General features: G+C 38.9%; 1 protein-coding gene and 1 non-coding gene across 2 annotated transcripts; one reads left to right on the forward strand and one right to left on the reverse strand.

The window, feature by feature from the left end:
* Positions 1 to 249: 249 nt before the first annotated feature.
* On the reverse strand, positions 250 to 321 carry TRNAQ-UUG. The gene has a single exon. It is a non-coding gene; the product is annotated as a tRNA-Gln (tRNA).
* A 2,051-nt stretch (positions 322 to 2,372) lies between these two features.
* Positions 2,373 to 17,610, forward strand: ZBED9 (zinc finger, BED-type containing 9). Its single transcript, XM_011944883.1, has 4 exons — positions 2,373 to 3,412; positions 9,731 to 9,878; positions 12,859 to 14,351; positions 15,419 to 17,610. The coding sequence occupies exons 1-4, from the start codon at positions 2,993 to 2,995 to the stop codon at positions 17,333 to 17,335; spliced, it is 3,978 nt and encodes a 1,325-aa protein (XP_011800273.1). The 5' UTR covers positions 2,373 to 2,992; the 3' UTR covers positions 17,336 to 17,610.
* Positions 17,611 to 18,249: the final 639 nt, after the last annotated feature.

The following is an 18,249-nucleotide window of genomic DNA, read 5'->3' on the forward strand; positions in this document are numbered from 1 at the left end:
CTGAAGGTTTTCATAAGTCAGTCGGAGCAGCGTCTTTCTCTTTGTCTCCAAACCAGTGAATTTGATAGGCTTTGAAAGCATTCTTCTAGGCGAAGGCGCTTGGTACTTGTGTTTGGATAGAAGGGGAGAGTCCAATACCGTGCAAGCGGCCACAAAGGCGTTTTCGAAGTGAATTCGATAGGAAGCGGGGGAACGAGTTTTTCCCACATTCAGAGGCCATCCAGGAACTGTAAAACGTTCACCTTTGAAAGGTCCCACCGAGATTCGAACTCGGATTGCTGGATTCAAAGTCCAGAGTGCTAACCATTACACCATGGGACCAACCGCAAGGGTAGACTAGGTATATACAGTCGTGGTTAAATACTTCCTTGATAATAAACTTTCTAGTTGTTCCAATCCGGAAGAGTTAGGTCAGGCTTCAGTGAGACCACGCTGATAGGAAAGCTGTTTGTTGCTGGAGGAGTAACTGGTAAAATAAAACTCAGGGAGATCTGTGCACTCTTTCCTGCGCTTTTGTTAGCATAAATTAGCTTCCAGAAATCAACCGGGGCAGATTTGTGAGGTCTGAAACTTAACAATTTAGAAAATCCTCTTTAAGAAAAAGAATAGCTGTTATCAACATAAAATTGTGGGTACTCTAAGGCCTGTATGATGTAGCTGAGGGTAAGCTGGAGTAGGAAGAGGCAGCTGTCTTAACTAATTTTCATTATAATAGCATACTTTTGCAAATTTTACAAAATATGTTTCATACAGAGCAACCTCTTCCCAAGGCCTTGGAAAGCACAGCGCAAGGAAAGGATCTTAACACACTTTACCGAAACTCCCGATAAACATCTCTCTGGGGTGCAAATCTTTTAGCAATATCTATCAAAATAGTCTCTTCTACAGTCACTAAAAAGAATGGGATAGACACACGTAACACATGTTGGCTTGGCAGTTTCTGGGGGAGGATTTAAATTTAAATCAAACAAAAAAGGCCAGTAACTTGCTGAATTGTAGTCTAGTATGATTTAAGTTTTGCAAATTATGAGTTATACTTGTGACTCAGTTATATTTGTACATAATAATACTGTACTCAATTTTATGTGTACATGTTAGAAATAGGTTGGAGGTACATACAACAAACTCTTGGCATGAATTTTTCTGAGGAATGGAACTGAGAATGAAGAAACTTCATTTTTTGCCATGTTGAGTTTTTGAATATTTGACTTTTTAAATAAATGTCTATCACTGTTGTAGTAATTAAAAAATGCAAATCTACAAAACAAAACCAAAAAAAAAGAGTAAGGCTCGTCAGTAGAGGACTTAGAAGTCATGTTTACTCCATGTTAACTGCCTACTGTGCTCACCATGGCAGAGATCACTGCCTTGCAGAATGAGAAAAAGGTAGTAGAATCCCTGACTGCAAAGGATAGTTAGGGGGGAAACACAAAAGAAAAATTCAGCACGTTAATAGTGGCTGAGAAAATGATCCTTTCAGGGTTGGATGACACAGGCACACAGACAAACATTTTATACACAATTTCGTTAGGTTTAGCGATTTACTCAAAACCATCCACGGATCCTAAGTTTTTTTTTTTTTTTTCCAGAGATTTCTGAAAGAAATGTTCTGATTATTCAAAGCTTCTCTACTCAGAAATGCCAAAATGTGAGAAATCAACATGAGGACCAAAGCAGAAGGAAACAGAGAATGGAGAAGGGAACCAGGCAGCAATTCAACAAATATTACTGGGGCATCTCTGCGCTACCAGAGGTATGGATGAACCCAGTGACTGCTTGAAGGGAATGTTCTGGTTACTCCACTCCAGTGATTCGCTAGGCGCTGATCAGCCGTCCAGATTTTGTTAGATTTCTGGGATCAGTTTCCCCACAGTTGTTTAGTCACGGCTCTGTGCTCCGTGACTAAACAACTGAGGCTCATTGTCGGTGGGTCTTGGTTTTCCAATCCGTAAAATGGAAACAATAGACTAATTCTTACATTTCTTTTTAAGTCTGACTTAGGATGAAAGGTAAAGGTGAAAGTGGCCCGAAATTAACGAGGAAAGGCGGGGGAGGAGCCTACAGATTCGCTGACGTGGTAGTCCTTAGGGATGCTCCTCTCTGTTTTGTTTCAGGTCGCTCCGGTGAGCAGGTCTGAGTGCCAGCGGTAGTTTATCATGGTGACAGGAAAACACAGACCAGCAGCCTCTACGCCAGCACTACTCACACTGTGAAACTCTTTTCACTGGGATGCCAGATAACTAGGTAATTCCGGAGAGTTGATTCTCCGTAGTTTCCAGGGTACTTGCCTCTCCAGAATTACTGGTACCGTAGGTGTTTGCACAACCAGTGAGAAGACTGCACCACCTGGAATCCTAGAGCGGACCGGAAGTGAGCGTGGCTCACCGGGCCCGGCCGGAACCTAGGGGCACAGCTGCGGGTGTGTCCGCGGAACCGCCACCTGAGCCGTGGAGTGTTTACCTCGACCCACTAGTGCGGGTTCGACAGGGTCTGAGCTCCTCAGAGGTGGGAGCTGCAGCCGAGGGAAGGGTGCATATATGCGCGGCGACAATCGGGCCTCTTCCCCAGGCAGCTTGTGAGCCCCTCTCCCTCTCCGCCCTCGCCCAGGCTGCTCCGATCTTCGTTTCCTTGCCTAGGCTCATATACCCAGGCTTTATTTAGGGCCAAAGTATCCTTCACAACCTCAGTTTTCTGTCTCGCTAGTATCTTGCCGCTCAATTTGTGACCCTGAAGCTTTAGTGAGTCGTTCTGTGCTCACTATTTCTGGTCTTTTCAAAGGATGGCTTCACTTTCAATGGAATTGCCCGAGTAACTGACCTGTATTGTCACGTAAACAAGTCCTTTTAAACTGAATCTGTAGTTGTCCTGTGTTGAGTGTTTTCTTATATCAAAAACTTTCCTCACCAAGAACGAAAAAGGAGCTCAAGTAAAATCACCCATTTGCCTAGACCCCATCTGGAGACAGCCTTTCCCTGAGCTGTCTAAGCTGGGGATGGAAGCAGTCTCCAGGGTCTTCCCAGCCTGGGCTGGCCAGGCTCCAGAAGAACAAGGGGAGATTATCAAAGTAAAGGTTAAAGAAGAAGACCATACTTGGGATCAGGAATCAGGCCTACCTAGGAATTTGTCTTATACCAGGGAACTCTCTCGTCAGCGCTTCAGGCAGTTCTGCTATCAGGAGACACCTGGGCCCAGGGAGGCTCTGAGTCAACTGCGGGAACTTTGCCGTCAGTGGCTGAACCCAGAGATACATACCAAGGAGCAGATCCTGGAATTGTTGGTGCTGGAGCAGTTCCTGACCATCCTGCCTGAGGAGCTCCAGTCCTGGGTGCGGGAGCATAATCCTGAGAGTGGAGAAGAGGTGGTAACTTTGCTGGAAGATTTGGAGAGGGAGCTTGATGAACCTAGACAGCAGGTGAGAAATTGGAGGTGCCATCTTCTGTGGAGAATTTGGGTGCATGGATCCAGAATGGAGTAATGGGAGTAATTTCGCACTGGTGGTTCCAAACCCTGGTTTAGGGCATTATTTCTTATTTGATCACTGGTGTAGATGAATAGATTCATGCATATGAGATAGCAGTCTTTGTGTGTGATACAAATAATTAAATGATTTAACCAGATGGAAAACCTTGATCTATTTTTTTACCAGAAAATATATTTTATGTAGTGACTATGAGATTAAAGAAATATACAATAGTAATTTTTTTTTTTAATTACTGTCTTTTGAAGCTATCTCGGCTTTGTCACTGATTAGCTGTGTACCCTTGGGCATATTACACCTTCTCTGGAACATTAATGTCTTCATCTGTACAATGAAAATACTAGTTGCATGATTTCCTTGGTTCTTTTCAGTATCTAGAGTTGTTGGTATGTAAAATGTTTTGAGCCCAAAATTATTTTTAGGAGAATTTTAAAAGCTTTTTGCTGTTACAATGGAGTTGTTTCTAAAGGACTACATTTGCCTTCTTTGACAGTAATTTTAGGACATTATGGATATTGCCAGACATTCTTATATTTTTTAGTGATAATGTTCATACATTTATCTGAACTGTTTCAGAATATGAACCTTTATGTATACAGTCTGATCTGTTAAAAACGCATGTTTCTGGAATGCAAAATCTTTTGAAATGAGGTCAGTATGCCATAAGTGAGTCAGTATAAAGCTGAAATTGTGAGGGCTCATGTATGAGTTTTCCCAGCAAGTTGATGTTTGGGGCCACCAAGTGGGAGTGGCTGAATTCAGAGTATCTGATTTAGCTGAGCACAGCAAGTCCTGAGTACATACAATACTGTACGTAATTCCCATTTGCCCCCCCATCCTTCCTTGGCTGTCTCGGAAGCGCCTATTTACGTTGTTCCCTCCCATCTTTGTGTATTTTTTGCTAAACTTTTTTGCATTCCAGAAAAGGAGCAAGCAGAGGGTTTTGCAAGTGCCATAGAAGTGTGCTTGTGATACATTTTCTGCTAGTGAGTATAAAAGAAGAAAAACTTTAACAATTGAAGACAAGTTTGAAACTGTACAGTGTTTTGAAAGAAAAGAAACTGAGATTGGTCATGTAACTGGCATAAAGAAGTAAATGTATGTACAATTAGAGACAATGATGGGAAAAATAAAAGAAAATTATTCAGCTGAAACAACTGCCAGTGTTATGAAATCTATTGGAACAAGGCATAAGGAAATGGAGGAAATGGAGCATTTGTTAAGTGTGTAGATTGAATACCAAACAAGGAAGCAATCCAGTGCAGTGTTTCTCAGAGTTAAAGAGAATACCATCACAATGTATGGAGACATTAAGAAAAAAAAGATGAAAATCCCACAGAAGTGCCTTCATTTAGTGGAAGCAGTGGCTGGTTTAGTGGCTTCAGGAACTACTGTAGTTTCCACAGTATTAAACTGTGCAGACGAGGCTGTAAGTGCAGATGAAGAAGCTGCAAAGACATTTCCCCCAGCATTAAGAAATTAGATTGATGAAGAAGGCCATCCCCTGGCTCAGATTTTTAGTTTTTATGAAACCAGTTTCTATTGGAAGCAGATGCCCTCAAAGGGATATGTGGAGAATTTGGGTGCATGGATCTAGAATGGAGTAAGCAGGACTGGAAGTACTCTAGAAACACACTGTGGGATTTAAGGCTACAAAAGGATCAGCAGACGGTGATGCTGGGTGCAAATGCCAGTGGAATTTTAAAGCTAAAGCCTGTGATTATCATTGTGCTGATCTATAAGCTTTAAAATGAATTGTAAAGACTAGCCTTGGTGCCTACTATATGTCTAGCAAGAGAGACTGGATAACAGGACAGACATTTTCTGATCGTTTAGGTGATTTTTTTGTAGATAAAAAAACATTGCAAGAGAAAAAAATTGTCTTTTAAAATTCTTATAATTCTCAGTGATACACCAAGCCACCCTCAAGTAGTTACTGAGCTTTCTTCAAATATCACAGTTCTCATTTTACCTCCCAATACAACTTCTTTACTGCAGCCCCTTGATCACTGTGTGATTGCAATCTTTAAAGCTTATTATTTAAAGCAAACATTCAAGATACTGATTGTCTATACAGGGGGTGACAGTCTCCTAACAGTTTTTGAATTATGTAAATGATTCAACATTAAACTTATGGTTGATATTATTGTAGACGCCTAGAATGATTTCACAAAAGCCTGTTTGCATGGGGTGTGACATACAATTCTATCTGATTTAATTTATGATTCCAAAGCCTTTGAGCCTTCAGAAGAGCTCTCCAAAACCAACCCAAGCTGTGTTGCTCTTGCAAAGGGGGCTGGATTTGAAGAAGATGCTAGTGAGGATAATGCGGAGTGCTGCAGTCTGACACACAGGATCTTTCTACAGAGGAGCTGCAAGTTAGTTGCTGAGGCACAAATGGAAGGTGTGGAGGAAGAACATGGAGTTCCGCAATCTACAAGCTGCCTCCCAAGAGCTTTTCACTGCTTGGTTATCTTCTGTTTCAAGTATGATAGAGAAGCGGTTGGAGTGGATAAAAGATAATGACTACAATGCAGAACGCAGCATGATTTTACTTCATGACATAAAGTCCTATTTGGAGCCATATAATGTTATGGCTCATCTGGTTGTTATGAAAGAAGGAAAGTGTTAAAACAGCAAACACTGGGCATCTTTTTATAAGCCAGTGTCAAAGAAGTAAAAACAAGATGATGGACCCGAACCCACATCATGTTTCCTGTAGTATAACTGTATCCAAGGGTGGAAGGATATAACATCAAATGTTCAAGCCTCTTCACTTCACTTTTGATGATTATATCTTTCCACCTTTGAATTTTTGTTGTTGTTGTTGTTGTTGTTGTTGTTTGTTTGTTTTGAGACAGAGTCTTGCTCTCTCCCCCAGGCTGCAGTGCAGTGGCGTGATCTAGGCTCACTGCAAGCTCTGCCTCCGGGGCTCACGCAATTCTCCTGCCTCAGCCTCCCGAGTAGCTGGGACTACAGGCGCCCGCCACCACTCCTGGCTAATTTTTGTATTTTTAGTAGAGACGGGGTTTCACCATGTTAGCCAGGATGGTCTCAATCTCCTGACCTCGTGATCCACCCGTCTCGGCCTCCCAAAGTGCTGGGATTACAGGCTTGAGCCACCGCGCCCGGCCGAAAGCATGTTTTTTAATACATTCATCTATTACATTGCAGCACAAATGCCTATATAAGCAATTTCTCAAGTCTAGTCAGCACACCCTTTTCCTTTTGCTTTAAATAACAAATACAGGGTTCCACACACCCCCCCCCCTTAAGATATGCCTGTTACTTTAGAATAGGGGTATCCAATCTTTTGACTTCCCTGGGCCACATTGGAAGAATAATTGTCTTGGGCCACACTAAAATACACTAACACTAATGATAACTGATCAGCTAAAAAAAAAAAAAAAAAAAAAAATCACAAAACAATCTTACAGTGTTTTAAGAAAGTTTACAAAATTCTGTTGGGCCACATTCAGAACTGTCCTGGGCTGCATGTGGCCCGAAGGCTGCAGGGTGGACAAGCTTGCTTTAAAATTTCCCCTTCTAGCTTTTTTGAAAACTGTAGCTTCTGGTAGGACTTGCGTATTGTTCAGGTTATACGCTGATCATATTTGATAGTTTTTTTTTAATGTGGTCAGAGTTATAAATATCTCTTAGTCTTGTTGAAGATCAAGTTTGTATAAATGTTTCTCATTTTTCTTGTTTTTGTGTGATTTCCCCCACAGGGGAAATACCACTGTGGCAGACATGTTTAGCTGCCAATCCAGTGTCTGTTCTACCCTTCTTTCTTCCCGACAAGATGTTGGTTTTGTTCATACTGGCAGTGTATCTAATTAAATTCTTTTCCAGGCTTCCTTGTTCTAGAGTTAACTGTGCAACGGAATTCTGGCCAGGGAGAAATAAGCATATTTCGGGGAGGAGGTTCCTGGGGAAGCTTTTATTTTCCTAATAAAATAGGGGAGATGAGTTTAGTTTCACCTTTTCCCACTTCCAGTCTTGAACACTTATGTGATATCTGACCATCTTGTGACCATTAAGTGATGGTAAACATGAGGCCAAATGCTAGTGTTAAAAGTGACAGAGCAGAAATATGAAGACAGCTAGGTCCCTAACAAAACTGTTAGATAAATGAGTTGGTGCCAGCAACTACCTTCTTCTAGACTTCTTGTTATGTAACAAAAATAAACCCCTATTTGTTTGTGCCACTATAAGTTAGGTGTTCTAACTTATTGGAAATATGTGCATTTCTAATGAACACAGCAATATTTACCATATTACAACCAAAAGTTTCTATCCAGCATTTTTATTTATTTATTTATTTGAGATGGAATCTCACTCTGTCACCCAGGCTGGAGTGCAGTGGCACGATCTTGGCTCACTGCAACCTCCACCTCTCAGACTCAAGCGATCCACCCTACTCAGCCTCCTGAGTAGCTGGGACCACAGATATGTGCTACCATGCCTGGCTAATTTTTTTGTATTTTTGGCAGTGATGAGGTTTCACTATGTTGCCCAGGCTGGTCTCGAACTCCAGAGCTCAAGCAATCCTCCCACCTCGGCCTCCCAAAGTGCTGAGATTACAGGTGTCAGCTACTGTGCTCAACCTCTTTCCAGCATTAAAAAAAAAATCAAACCCAGGAATTGAATAGTGAAAGACTAATGACTGTTGTTTGAAGTAACTTCAGTTTTGTAATTTATTACCACCCCCCAGGGTAACTTCAAACTTCTGTGATAGAGACAGAGGTGGAGTTCCTCCCAGTTCTAAGACCAGGCCCACCCATTTTGGCCCAGTGCAGCTGGTGGAAAAGTAGAGGAATCAAGAGGCTAGATTTGTGTTTGTGCTTAGAGTGTGTGGGGGGGTGGGGGAGAGTCAGTGAAGAATTCAACACAATGAACCATATCCATATTTTGTTTCTTAGTTGCTCCAAAAGCTGGGATTGTGTATACCAACATTCAGAACTGATACATTGTTTAATTATAAACAGCAGGTGGCCTTCTTTCACAGATTCTGTTTCTGGCAGTTATGCAAAGATTTAGGCAAATTGAAATGCATGCTATTTTATTAGACAAAGCAATTTACATAAGATACCTTATTAAGCTCAGAGAAGGGGAAAACATACCAAAGGGCTGGCTTAACCATTTTATGAATTTTGAGAAAATTGATTTTTTGAAATGTGCTTTGCACAGTTTAAGAATTTTATTTTATTTTATTTTATTTTTTGAGGTGGAGTCTCGCTCTGTCATGAGTGGCACGATCTTGACTCACTGCAACCTCTGCTCCTGAGTTCAAGTGATCCTCCTGCCTCAGCCTCCTGAGTAGCTGGGACTACAGGCATGCACCACCACACCTGGCTAATTTTTGTCTCTTTAGTAGAGATGGGGTTTCACTATGTTGGTTAAGCTGGTCCTGAACTTCTGACCTCAGGTGATCCACCCACCTCGGCCTCCTTTTATGAGTCCCAAAATGCTGGGATTACAGGCGTGAGCTACCGTGCCCAGCGAAAATAAATTTATAATGTGGTGTCCAAGTTGGAGGAAAGGAGCATGACACAGAATCTTAAATCCCAACATGATATTCTAATAATATGTAGGCTTTCATCTCCTCCTACGTCTTTGGATATTCCCTTTTAGAATATTCTGGTTTATGTGCAATTTTGGGATTCACTATCCATGGACATTTCCCAACTGGATGTAGTAGAGTAAGTGTAACCATTAACAACTTTGTAATCCTTTAACCATTTGAACATTTTCTTAGGCCTGGTGAATCTGCATTATTATTAGTAGAGACAGGGTTTCGCCATGTTGGCCAGACTGGTCTCAAAACTCTTGACCTCAGGTGATCCATCTGCCTTGGCCTCCCAAAGTGCTGGAATTACAGGCGTGAGCCACTGCGCCCAGCCCAATATTTACTTTTAATTAACCACACTGAAACTCATTTACAATTTTTTTTAGTCATCACAGTTTAGAAGATATTTCTTTAACATGCTTTCATTGTTATTCTCAGAAACAGAAACCAAAGGGATGCATTTTAACTCTTGTCCTATAAAGACATCAGTTTCTGTTGTATGGCTCTGGCTTTATTAGTCCCAGCATTTTTCATTTCTCTTCATATTTTATCTTGTACCTAAGAATTCAGTAAAGACTGATGTTTTTTCTTCTTACATTCTATTTTAATGGAAAAATACAAGTTTAGCTATGACAAACTACAATTATTTATGTTGTTTACCAAATGCATCTGTTTGTCCACAGGTCTCACAGGGCACATATGGTCAGGAAGCTTCTATAGAAGAAATGGCCTCTCTGGATTCTGCAAAGGAGTCTTTAGGCACCCAGCTTCAGTCTATGGAAGATAGAATGGAATGTGAGTCTCCAGAGCCACACCCACTTCAAGATAATGGTGAGAATAATTTAGTTCTAAGAAAGAGGGTGAGACTTGGGAGAGTGAAGGGTCTAGTATTGAAAGTTACCAAACCTCATTCCATTTCAGCTTCTACTGAATGTATTAATAGTTGAAGGAAAAGTCAACCCATATAGTGTAGTGTTATTAAGGAATTTGAATTAAAGCAGTCAGGTAATAATGTCAAAAATACTTGAACCCAAGATTTTTCATGGATACTTTGTAATGAAGTTGGTAAGTACCTGTGGATAAATCAGATACCTCTGTATGTAAATACTGAGCACTTGGCAGTGTAGTCTTGGGTCCCATTGCTGTAGCCTCTGACCACGATTTTTGTCACGTAATGACTGTGTATACATCGGAAATACTATTTGGAAATTCTACGTTAGAATATGGAATTTCTGAAGTCTATGTTTGTTAGTGTTCTAAGGTCTGTTATTGGTATAATGTGTAGTAGAGGCGGAGTCTGGCCTGGTTCTGGAACAGCTATCTTTTCTGTTTAAAAAGGGTTAGGTAAAATGGATACAATGTTTTTCTCCTCTTACAGTCCTAACAATTTTATTAGACATTAATATTGATTCAAAAACTTACGGGGCTCATATTTTCCTGGTTCTCTTGACATTGCCCTGTATTTCTTCTTCTCATTCATTCTTGTTTATTTTCCTTCTATGCTTCTAGTTCTATAGCATGGCACAAAATGTATCAGAATGGAAAGAAATGCTGTCCATACGATGGTCTTTTTCAGTCACATTTTGAGATAGCACTTACCATTATTGTTATTTTATTATAAAGTTAATCAACAATTTTCTATTGAACACTCGATGTAGTAACGTGTTAGATAATGTGAAAGATACTAGAGAAATAAGTGATCTCTGTTTCTTTAGAAACTTAGTCTTTTTGCATCTACCTATAAAACAGTTAAAGAAGAAAGTGCTATAGGGCTAACTTGTGTTATAAATAGATTATGATTTTCAGGAAAGGAAAACTCACTGTGAGCTTCAATTTAATGATCAAAGAAGCCTTACTGGAACAATTGAGAGTTAAATGAGGCCAAACCACACAGTAACATATCATTAATTTTAACCTAGTTTTAGAAAATATAAACATTTTAGATGATTTAAATTTACTAGTTCATTACTGCTACAGAACCAAACTATGGTTCACTTGCCCGGCACAGGAAAGCCAAACATCCACATCAGTAGGAGAAAGGAAGGCATTTATTTGCAGTGTCAAGCAAGGAGAATTAGGCCCCTCAAAATTAAGACCCAGTCTCCCCGATGGTTTGCAAGTAAGGGTTTTTTAGAAGACGGGAGTCAGAGGTTACAAGCAAAGTCATAAATCAATATGTGGACACTGTACATTTGTTTGACCTAAAAAGGTAGGACGGACATCTCAAGGGGCTTACAGGTCATAGATAGATTTAAAGATTTTCTGATTTGCAATTGGTTAAGGAGGCAAAGCTTTGTCTAAAAATTTGGGATCAGCAGAAAAGAAGGTTAGCTCTGGCTTGTGGGTATGACTTCTTCCAGGCCCCACAGGAAGAACTTTAGAACAAAGCAGCGGTTGGAGTTCAGTCCTCAGTTCCCCCTTATCTGAGATCTTCAGACCAGTGGATCCATTTGGTGGAGATACGGGTTTCTGAAAAACAACTTAGGGATATATGTTAAGATGTTATCTTTAGTTAATATAGGGAACATCTCATGACTTTTTGGATGTTGTTTTAAGGTATTACCTTCTTGTTTCTCAAGTTGCTCGTTTACTTCTTAGAGATAGTTAGATGTGTGGAATTTCCCTTGAAGGAACTCAAGATTTTCTGTTATTACCATGCTTGGAGTTAGGGGTGGCTGTCAGGCCCCTAAGAGGAGTCCCTGTTCTGTCTCACTATTTGGTATGCAAATTGATAGTATAAATAATGTTGACTTGAGTGAAAATATTTTTCCAAGAAACTATAAAACTATCTAGAGATGTTATGCTAATTCTAAAGTATTCTTTTTTATTTTTTCCAAAATAGTTTTTTTCTTAACACTTAGCCAAATTTGAAGTATTCTTAGTGTTTCTGTTATTATGAGTATTCTAGAAATTTCTTTTAATAAGCTTTATTAAGTCAAACATTTTTCAGTAATTTAGACTCATCCACTATTCTTATTAAAATTAGTAATAAAGCTATTTGTATTGAGTTTGTACTTAATAGCCCTGAAAGGGAGCTGATATGAATATATCAGGTTGGAACTTACTCCTCAAATGTTGATGTAATAGCTAACCTGCCTGAATAAAAGAGAAAATGTGTAGTGTGGAGATTTTTTTAAAAATCTATTATTGGCTTGCTGAGGTTCCTCCAAAAAAAAAAAAAAAGTCTTTGCCTAGTAAACAAACAAATAAATGCTAATTTGCATCCTATTTTACGTAAAACAATGCTTCAGTCATGAAAACTGCTCTGGAAAGTCACGTCCTGGCTTTCTACTCTTTATTGTGTGAAACTTTTTATTACTAGCTGGAGTTCGTCATTTATGCTCTTCCTTCCACCAAGGTTGGATTCCTTAAATCAAAATGGTATCCCCCTAGCCTGGTGCAGTAACTCGTGCCTGTAAACACAGCACTTTGGGAGGCTGAGGCCAGCAGGCAGATTGCTTGAGACCAGGAGTTCACGACCAGTCTGGCCAACATGGTGAAACTCCGTCTCTACTAAAAATAAAAACAGTAGTCAAATGTTGTGGTGCGCCTGTAATCCCAGCTACTTGGGAGGCTGAGACAGGAGAATTGCGTGAATCTGGGAAGCAGTGAGTGAGCTGAGATTGTGCCACTGCACTCTAGCCTGGGCAACAGAGTGAGACTCTGTCTCAAAAAAGAAAGAAAATGGTATCCCCTTTTGTGTGCCCATAATCCCTACTTCTACCTCAAGCACTACTGGCTCCTTTGACAATATATGTATTTTAAATTATATTTCTGAATATTCTAATTGATTTTTTTCCTTTGTTTTTAGGGTCATTTTTGTGGTTTTCCATGATGTCTCAAAGCATGGGTGATGATAACCTTAGTAGCTTAGATACTAATGAAGCAGAAATTGAACCAGAAAACATGAGAGAAAAGTTCTTCAGAAGCTTAGCAATGTTACTGGAAAACAAAAGTAATAATACTAAGATATTTTCTAAAGCAAAGTACTGTCAGTTGATAAAGGAAGTAAAAGAAGCTAAAGCTAAGGCGAAAAAGGAATCAGTTGACTACCGTCGCTTGGCTAGATTTGATGTTATCCTTGTACAAGGAAATGAGAAGCTAATTGAGGCTGTAAATGGGGAAACAGATAAAATACGGTATTACTTACATAGTGAGGACTTATTCGACATTCTGCATAATACACATCTCAGCATTGGACATGGTGGACGTACTCGCATGGAGAAAGAGTTACAAGCGAAATACAAGAACATCACAAAAGAAGTTATAATGCTATATCTGACCCTCTGTAAACCATGCCAACAGAAAAATTCAAAACTCAAGAAGGTTCTAACATCAAAACCAATTAAGGAAGTTAGTTCAAGATGCCAAGTAGATCTTATAGACATGCAGTTGAATCCTGATGGGGAGTATAAATTTATTATGCATTATCAGGATCTCCGTACAAAGTTAAGTTTTTTGCGGTCATTAAAGTCTAAAAGACCTACCGAAGTTGCACATGCTCTTTTAGATATATTTACAATTATTGGAGCACCCAGTGTCCTACAATCTGACAATGGGAGGGAATTTTCAAGCCAGGTTGTCAGTGAACTCAGTAATATTTGGCCAGAATTGAAAATTGTCCATGGGAAGTCTCAGACCTGCCAAAGCCAGAGTTCTGCAGAACAAACTGAGGATATCCGAAAGAGGATTTTCTCCTGGATGCAAAGTAACAACTCATCACACTGGGCTGAATTTTTGTGGTTCATTCAGATGACCCAAAATCAACCCTATCACAGAAGCATGCAACAGACTCCATGTGAAAGTGCATTTAGCTCTGAAGCTAAACTGGGCTTGTCCCATTCTCAGTTAACTGAAGAACTTGTTGCCAGCTTGCATACAGAAAATGAATTAGATCAGGCTGACAAAGAGTTAGAAAATACTTTAAGAGCCCAGTATGAAGAAAACATTGAGACTGGAACAGATAGTAGTGATATTGAAGAGAATCTTTCTGTCACTCCTAAGATGGCTGAGAAAAGCCCCCCTGAGAGGAGACTAAGATTTTTATCCTGTGTAGTCTGTGAAAAAGAATGCACAGGTGTTAATAGTTGTATATCATGTGATGGAAATATCCATGCAATTTGTGGAGTGCCCTCTCAACATGAGACTGAGGGCTGTGGTCGGCAAATAACTTGTAGCCTTTGCTATGAAACCAGTACAATGAAAAGGAAACGTGATGAGATTCAAAGAAGTTTGCCTGTTCAACCTTCCAAAATGCTAAAGCCATCAGGGACACCATTCTCACCAGACAAAGTAGGAGATTGGGTAAGATTGCATATCTGCCGTAGATGAAAGCAGGGGAAGAATCTCATTACACTTTACTGTGAATAAGTGTTGTGTGACAAGGTATATGAAAGCACATTTTTATTACCTTGGATATATTTCCCCCAAAGAAGGCCTAATTACTTTTAATACTTCTCTTTTTTCCCAAGTTGGAAGTTGTAAAGTTGTAACCTTGAATGCTGTCTTTTTTATTATTCTGGGGGTGATGAACAGTATCTCTTTTACTCCTTTTTTGATGTCATGCATTTCTTGGGAGAATGAGAAAGCTAAGATTGAGGGAATAAATAGTGTATATGCTAGTATATTTCTACAGAGAATGAATTTGGTAACATGAATTTAATGTTTCTCTGTTTCAATCGTGAGTTTGGGTTGGGGGTAAGCTAAGAAAAGACATTTCAAATCAAGTGAAGAAGTATTTGTAGGGGTAGGGGATGATAAATTTGCTTGGAAGATAAGGGTTTGTGTTGGGAAAGACTTCAGTTTGGGAATTTAAATGGAGAGTATGAAATAGAACCAAAAAAATTTGAAATCAGTAGGCTTTATGAGGTAGGGTTAATGTTTTGAAATATGGAGATTACTCATGACTTAAACTAGTAGTACACAAAGTGTGATCAGTAGACCAGTACTGGTATAAAAACTCCAGTCCGTAAGGAAATAAGTATAAAACTTGAGCATAAGTATTTAGAAACATAGCAATTGACATTACTGCAACATTCAAGCAAATGATTAATGGACTTATCTTACTGAATAGAATATAGACCAATTTAGGTATTGTTAAACTCTCAAGGTGAGTCACAAGTGGTGGCAGTTACACACTAGTCAAACTCAGTAGGTCCCCATTACAACCTGTGATACTTTATGCTTAGTTTATCAGCCATAACCCAAAGATGTATAAAACGGAGAAAATATAGGCATTTATTTATTTTTATAACTTAACTTTAAAATAATTTTTTATTTTAATCAAGTCTAGTTTTTAACTTGTGGTTTAACATTGTTAGCTAAAGGAGGAAAGTAAAATTCATATTATTTACTTTTATTCCTAATTTCAGGTGGCGAAACAAGCTTCACTGGACTTTTTTGTCAAGAAAAGACATGCCTTTTCTGAACACAGTAGTAGTAATAAAAGAAATGTTAACAATAGAAGTTATCCTGAAGAAGGGAGAACCAAGAGAGTTCATGCTAGTTTCACTCGGAAATATGATCCTTCATATATTGAGTTTGGTTTTGTAGCTGTAATTGATGGTGAAGTACTAAAACCGCAGTGTATTATTTGTGGAGATGTACTGGCTAATGAAGCAATGAAACCATCAAAGCTTAAGCGACATTTATATTCAAAACATAAAGAAATAAGTTCACAACCAAAAGAATTCTTTGAAAGAAAGAGTAGTGAATTGAAAAGCCAACCAAAGCAGGTGTTCAACGTTTCTCATATAAACATTAGTGCTTTGCGGGCTTCGTATAAAGTAGCACTTCCGGTTGCTAAGTCTAAAACACCATACACAATTGCTGAGACACTAGTGAAAGACTGCATCAAAGAAGTTTGCTTGGAAATGTTGGGTGAATCTGCAGCAAAGAAGGTAGCTCAGGTACCACTTTCCAATGACACCATAGCTCGACGTATTCAGGAACTGGCTAATGATATGGAAGATCAACTTATAGAACAAATAAAACTAGCAAAGTATTTTTCATTGCAACTTGATGAATGCAGAGATATTGCTAACATGATAATTCTTTTAGTCTATGTGAGGTTTGAACATGATGATGATATAAAGGAAGAGTTCTTTTTTTCAGCCTCTTTGCCTATAAACACAACTAGCTCAGAACTATATGAAGCTGTAAAGAATTATATTGTTAACAGATGTGGTTTGGAATTTAAATTTTGTGTAGGAGTATGTTCTGATGGTGCAGCTTCAATGACAGGAAAACATTCTGAAGTGGTAACCCAGATTAAGGAACTTGCACCAGAATGTAAAACAACACATTGCTTCATTCATCGAGAAAGTCTTGCTATGAAAAAAATATCAGCTGAACTGAATAGTGTACTTAATGATGTAGTAAAAATTGTGAATTACATAAAATCTAATGCATTGAATTCAAGATTATTTTCTTTATTATGTGATAATATGGAAGCTGATCATAAGCAACTGTTACTGCATGCCGAGATACGGTGGTTATCACGGGGAAAAGTTCTGTCAAGAATGTTTGAAATACGAAATGAACTCTTAGTGTTTCTGCAAGGCAAGAAACCCATTTGGTCCCAACTTTTTAAAGATGTGAATTGGACAGCCAGACTTGCTTATTTGTCTGATATCTTCAGTATTTTTAATGATCTTAATGCTTCTATGCAAGGGAAGAATGCAACTTATTTTTCAATGGCAGATAAAGTTGAAGGACAAAAACAAAAGCTAGAAGCTTGGAAAAACAGAATTTCTACAGATTGTTATGACATGTTTCATAATTTAACAACAATTATCAATGAAGTAGGTAATGATCTTGATATTGCACATCTGCGAACGGTTATCAGTGAACATCTTACAAATTTGTTAGAATGTTTTGAATTTTATTTTCCATCAAAAGAAGATCCACGCATAGGAAATTTGTGGATCCAAAATCCATTTCTTTCATCAAAAGATAACTTAAATTTAACTGTAACTCTACAGGATAAGTTGTTGAAGCTGGCTACTGATGAAGGATTGAAAATCAGTTTTGAAAATACAGCATCACTTCCTTCATTTTGGATAAAAGCTAAAAATGAATATCCTGAGCTTGCCGAGATTGCTTTAAAATCGCTTCTTCTTTTTCCCTCAACGTACCTCTGTGAGACCGGATTCTCTACTTTAAGTGTTATTAAAACAAAACATAGAAACAGTTTAAATATACATTATCCCCTGAGGGTAGCATTGTCATCAATCCAACCTAGATTAGACAAATTAACAAGCAAGAAGCAAGCTCACTTATCACATTAAAAGCTTTAAATATTGATATGTAAGGTATTTGTTCAAAGTATGCATATAAGCATTGAGTGTGAGGAATTTGCTATTTCACTTTAAACTTTCTGTCTACAGTTATGAAAGTATGAAGTTATGAGTGAAACAGCAATTTTCTATATAAATTGCCTATATGTATATTTTCAATTAAGACTGGACAGTTTTTATAATTCTTTTATTGTTCCTGTTGTATTTGTCATATTTATTAAAATATAATTTTAGATCTGTTGATTCTAATATTAAAACATTTGATCATATATCTTGTGTCTTCTTATTGTATTTCATTAGCATGTTAAGATTATAGGAAAACTTAAGGATGGGGGATGGTTTCTTTGAAATAGACTAGGTCAGTGAAGGGAAGTGAATTCAAGGGGGTAGGCTTAGAATTCAAATGCAGGGGACAGGTCAGTAGGATATGAAGTTTGTTAAGCTGATCCAGAGTGGTTAGGTTGGATGTTGATGTTAAGTTTGTTTTGTAGGTGCATGTTTAGACAAAGTGTGTGAGTGGGATGGAAGGAAACACTTATTTTGTAATGGTGTTATGACCTTGGATTCATATTGATACATTCTGATTTCTTTTTTTTTTTTTCTCTTTTGAGACAGGGTCTTGCTCTGTCGCCCAGGCTGGAGTGCACTGGTGCAATCTCTGCTGACTGCAACCTCCACCTCCTGGGTTCAAGTGATTCTCTTGCCTCAGTCTTCCTAGTAGCTGGGATTACAGGCACCCACCACCGTGTCTGGCTAATTTTTGTACTTATAGTAGAGACGGGGGTTTCACCATGTTGGCCAGGCTGGTCTCGAACTCCTGACCTCAGATGATCCTCCCACCTCGGCCTCCCAAACTGCTGGGATTACAGGCGTGACCCGCTGCGCCTGGCTGATAAATTCTGATT

This window comes from Colobus angolensis, unplaced genomic scaffold, assembly GCF_000951035.1.
Source record: "Colobus angolensis palliatus isolate OR3802 unplaced genomic scaffold, Cang.pa_1.0 Scaffold237, whole genome shotgun sequence".
NCBI classification, from domain to species: Eukaryota; Metazoa; Chordata; class Mammalia; order Primates; family Cercopithecidae; genus Colobus; species Colobus angolensis.

Coding starts and splice junctions, on each gene's coding strand:
- ZBED9 (XM_011944883.1), top strand. CDS start 2,993: ATGGAAGCAGTCTCCAGGGTCTTCCCAGCCTGGGCTGGCCAGGCTCCA. Junction 3,413..9,730: donor TTGATGAACCTAGACAGCAG/GTGAGAAATTGG, acceptor GTTTGTCCACAG/GTCTCACAGGGCACATATGG. Junction 9,879..12,858: donor ACACCCACTTCAAGATAATG/GTGAGAATAATT, acceptor CTTTGTTTTTAG/GGTCATTTTTGTGGTTTTCC.